A 2,269-nucleotide genomic window follows, 5' to 3' on the forward strand; every position below is an offset into this window, starting at 1 on the left:
GTGCCGTGCTTAGGAGAAGGGCAGGGGTGTGGAGGAAGTCCAGGATACTACATGGGCCTGAAATCTTTGCCACACAAGCATAGGCTGATCCAGGTTACTGTCTGCCTGGCCAAGGAAGAACAGAAAGACCTTTAAAGTTTTTTTGCACCCAGAGAGGGAAAGCCAAGGAAAGACGGTAGTGGTGGGCATGCCAGGAAGAGAATGAGCATGTTAGGTAAACCTCGGCAATAGCAAATCTGATGAGATGTGCTGTGTGGGACCTCTAGGATGAAGGTACAGGGGAGAGGGCCTGAGGCACCCACGGGTGAGCTCACGGGTGAGCACACAGGAGGTAGAAGCTGTGCTCTCGGCTGAGGCGCTGTAAGATGACAAGAGATACAGATGGTAGAACACAGGAGTGCTGTCCAGGGAAATGCCAGGCAGGGTAGGGTCCCTGCTGTAAGCCCCAGGCCACCATTGTGACTGCCCAAGTCCACTGAGTGCCTGGTGAGAACCTGGGTCCCTGCAGAGGAGACTCGGGTGCTTCATGGCCCAGGGCTCACTCCCCAAGTCCCATTTCCTGTTTCTGAGGTGTACCCTCTTCCACAGCCTCTTGTATCCATTCTGCTTTTAGAGGTGTGTGAAGACCCATGCATTTCCTCCTGTGTCCCACTAAGGCCACAGTTTGTTCTCTGAAGGCCAAGTGATGTTACATGGCCAAGATAAGGGTGACCATTGCTTCTGGCACCATCCGAGGCACCCATAGACAGAGCGGTGACACAGAATGCAGGTGACCTCTGTTCATAATATTTATTCATGCGGGACATGACTGCTCACTCCACTTGGTGCCACTTCTGATTGTTTGGAGGGTGTCCTGTCACCAGCAGGGGTCCAGGTGGGTAGCTCCAGCAGCTGGAGCAGTGCTGGGGACAAGAACGTGCTAAGCCACCAGATCAGCCAGGGCTCCCTGAGAGGAGGCCAACAGGGTACAGAAGAAGTATCACAGAGACTTGGCCTCAGTACTCAAAAGTCACAGTCTTGATCCGCAGGTACTCATTCAGGGCCGCCTCTCCTGCAAGATAGCACACACCATTGGGATACCTTATGGCTGTGCAGGGAACCTCTCTGGGGACCCCTGGAACACACTGTGGGTAGCCTGGCTCTCTCCACAGAGAAGAAACCAAGGCCCTGGGAAATCATGTACCCAACCCAGGCCATCCCTTTGTAAGCTGTGGGCTTGGACTCCAGCGCAGGCAGGAGAATGATCTGGGACAATCATTCTAGAGCCCTCTCTACCACACTGATCATAGAGGAGGTGGGATGGCTGCTCTACTGGCTATTGGCAGCCAAGAAGTCGTCTTCCTGCCTGCCTGTGACTAGAAACTGCTATATGTACATATCCTTTCCACGACTGTCTGCTGTCTCAGCAAAGTACACCAGCCCCAAGAGTGTCCCCTCCCAGCAAGAACTGATCAGCTACCAGCTGCCTTGATCAGTGTAACACTCCAGCACTGGGGACAAGACCTGGCCCTTGGTGGCCTTTGACTGGTGTTTGCTGAAAAGCAGTCCCACAGACAGAGTTTGGTTACCCAGGTCTTTGCCAAATCCAGACTGTTTGAATCCTCCAAAAGGTGCAGCCACATCAGTCTTGTTGTATGTGTTGACGAACACAGTGCCCGCCTGCAGTTTGTCACTGACATACAGGGCCTTGTTGATATCCCGGGTGAAGACACCAGAGGCCAGACCAAATTCTGTGGCATTGGCCCTAGACAGCACAGCATCCACGTCCCTGTCGGGGAAATCCAGGAGCTCCTTGAGGGATGCTCAGAGCGATCATTTTTGGACTGGGGACAAGGCAAGATCAGAATCTGCCTCCACAAAGTTCCTAGCTCCCGCGATTCCCACCCATAAGATTCTAAAGGGAAAAAAACTGCAGAGGACAGAGCAAGACTGAAGGAGAAGCGGGTAGCAGAGCAGAAACCAGAAGAGACAGGGCATAGGCACTTCACAGAGCAGATCTGGGCATGGGCCCTCATGCAGGGATGGAGCCCAGAAAGTCAGCTTAGGGCAGAAGTGGACTGAGCATTCAGCAGACATCAGACTAAAGAGCTACAGTTGTGCCTGTTTGGCAAAGACAGCAAAGTCTGTCTAATACAGTCAGTGCAATGATTGTAGTCATATAGTGACCATTGGTTGGAAAGGGGAAGGGGAAGGAGAAGAAGGGGAAGAAGGGGAAGAAGGGGAAGAAGGAGGGGAAGAAGGAGGGGAAGAAGGGGGGAAGAAGGGAGGG

The 2,269-nt window shown here is 53.2% G+C and overlaps 1 protein-coding gene across 1 annotated transcript in view; it reads right to left on the reverse strand.

Moving 5' to 3' along the window:
• Positions 1-764: 764 nt before the first annotated feature.
• The window catches only part of LOC114615918 (cytosolic 10-formyltetrahydrofolate dehydrogenase-like), a gene marked incomplete at its 5' end in the record, with an annotated part of 14,198 nt that continues 12,693 nt past the window's right edge, over positions 765-2,269 (reverse strand). The window contains 2 exons of the mRNA XM_028761509.1: positions 765-1,051; positions 1,569-1,768. Of these exons, the coding sequence (XP_028617342.1) occupies positions 996-1,051; positions 1,569-1,768 (256 nt within the window). The remainder of the gene's footprint in view (positions 1,052-1,568; positions 1,769-2,269) is intronic.

Source organism: Grammomys surdaster, unplaced genomic scaffold (assembly GCF_004785775.1).
Source record: "Grammomys surdaster isolate TR1022 unplaced genomic scaffold, NIH_TR_1.0 194839, whole genome shotgun sequence".
In the NCBI taxonomy this organism is placed as follows: Eukaryota; Metazoa; Chordata; class Mammalia; order Rodentia; family Muridae; genus Grammomys; species Grammomys surdaster.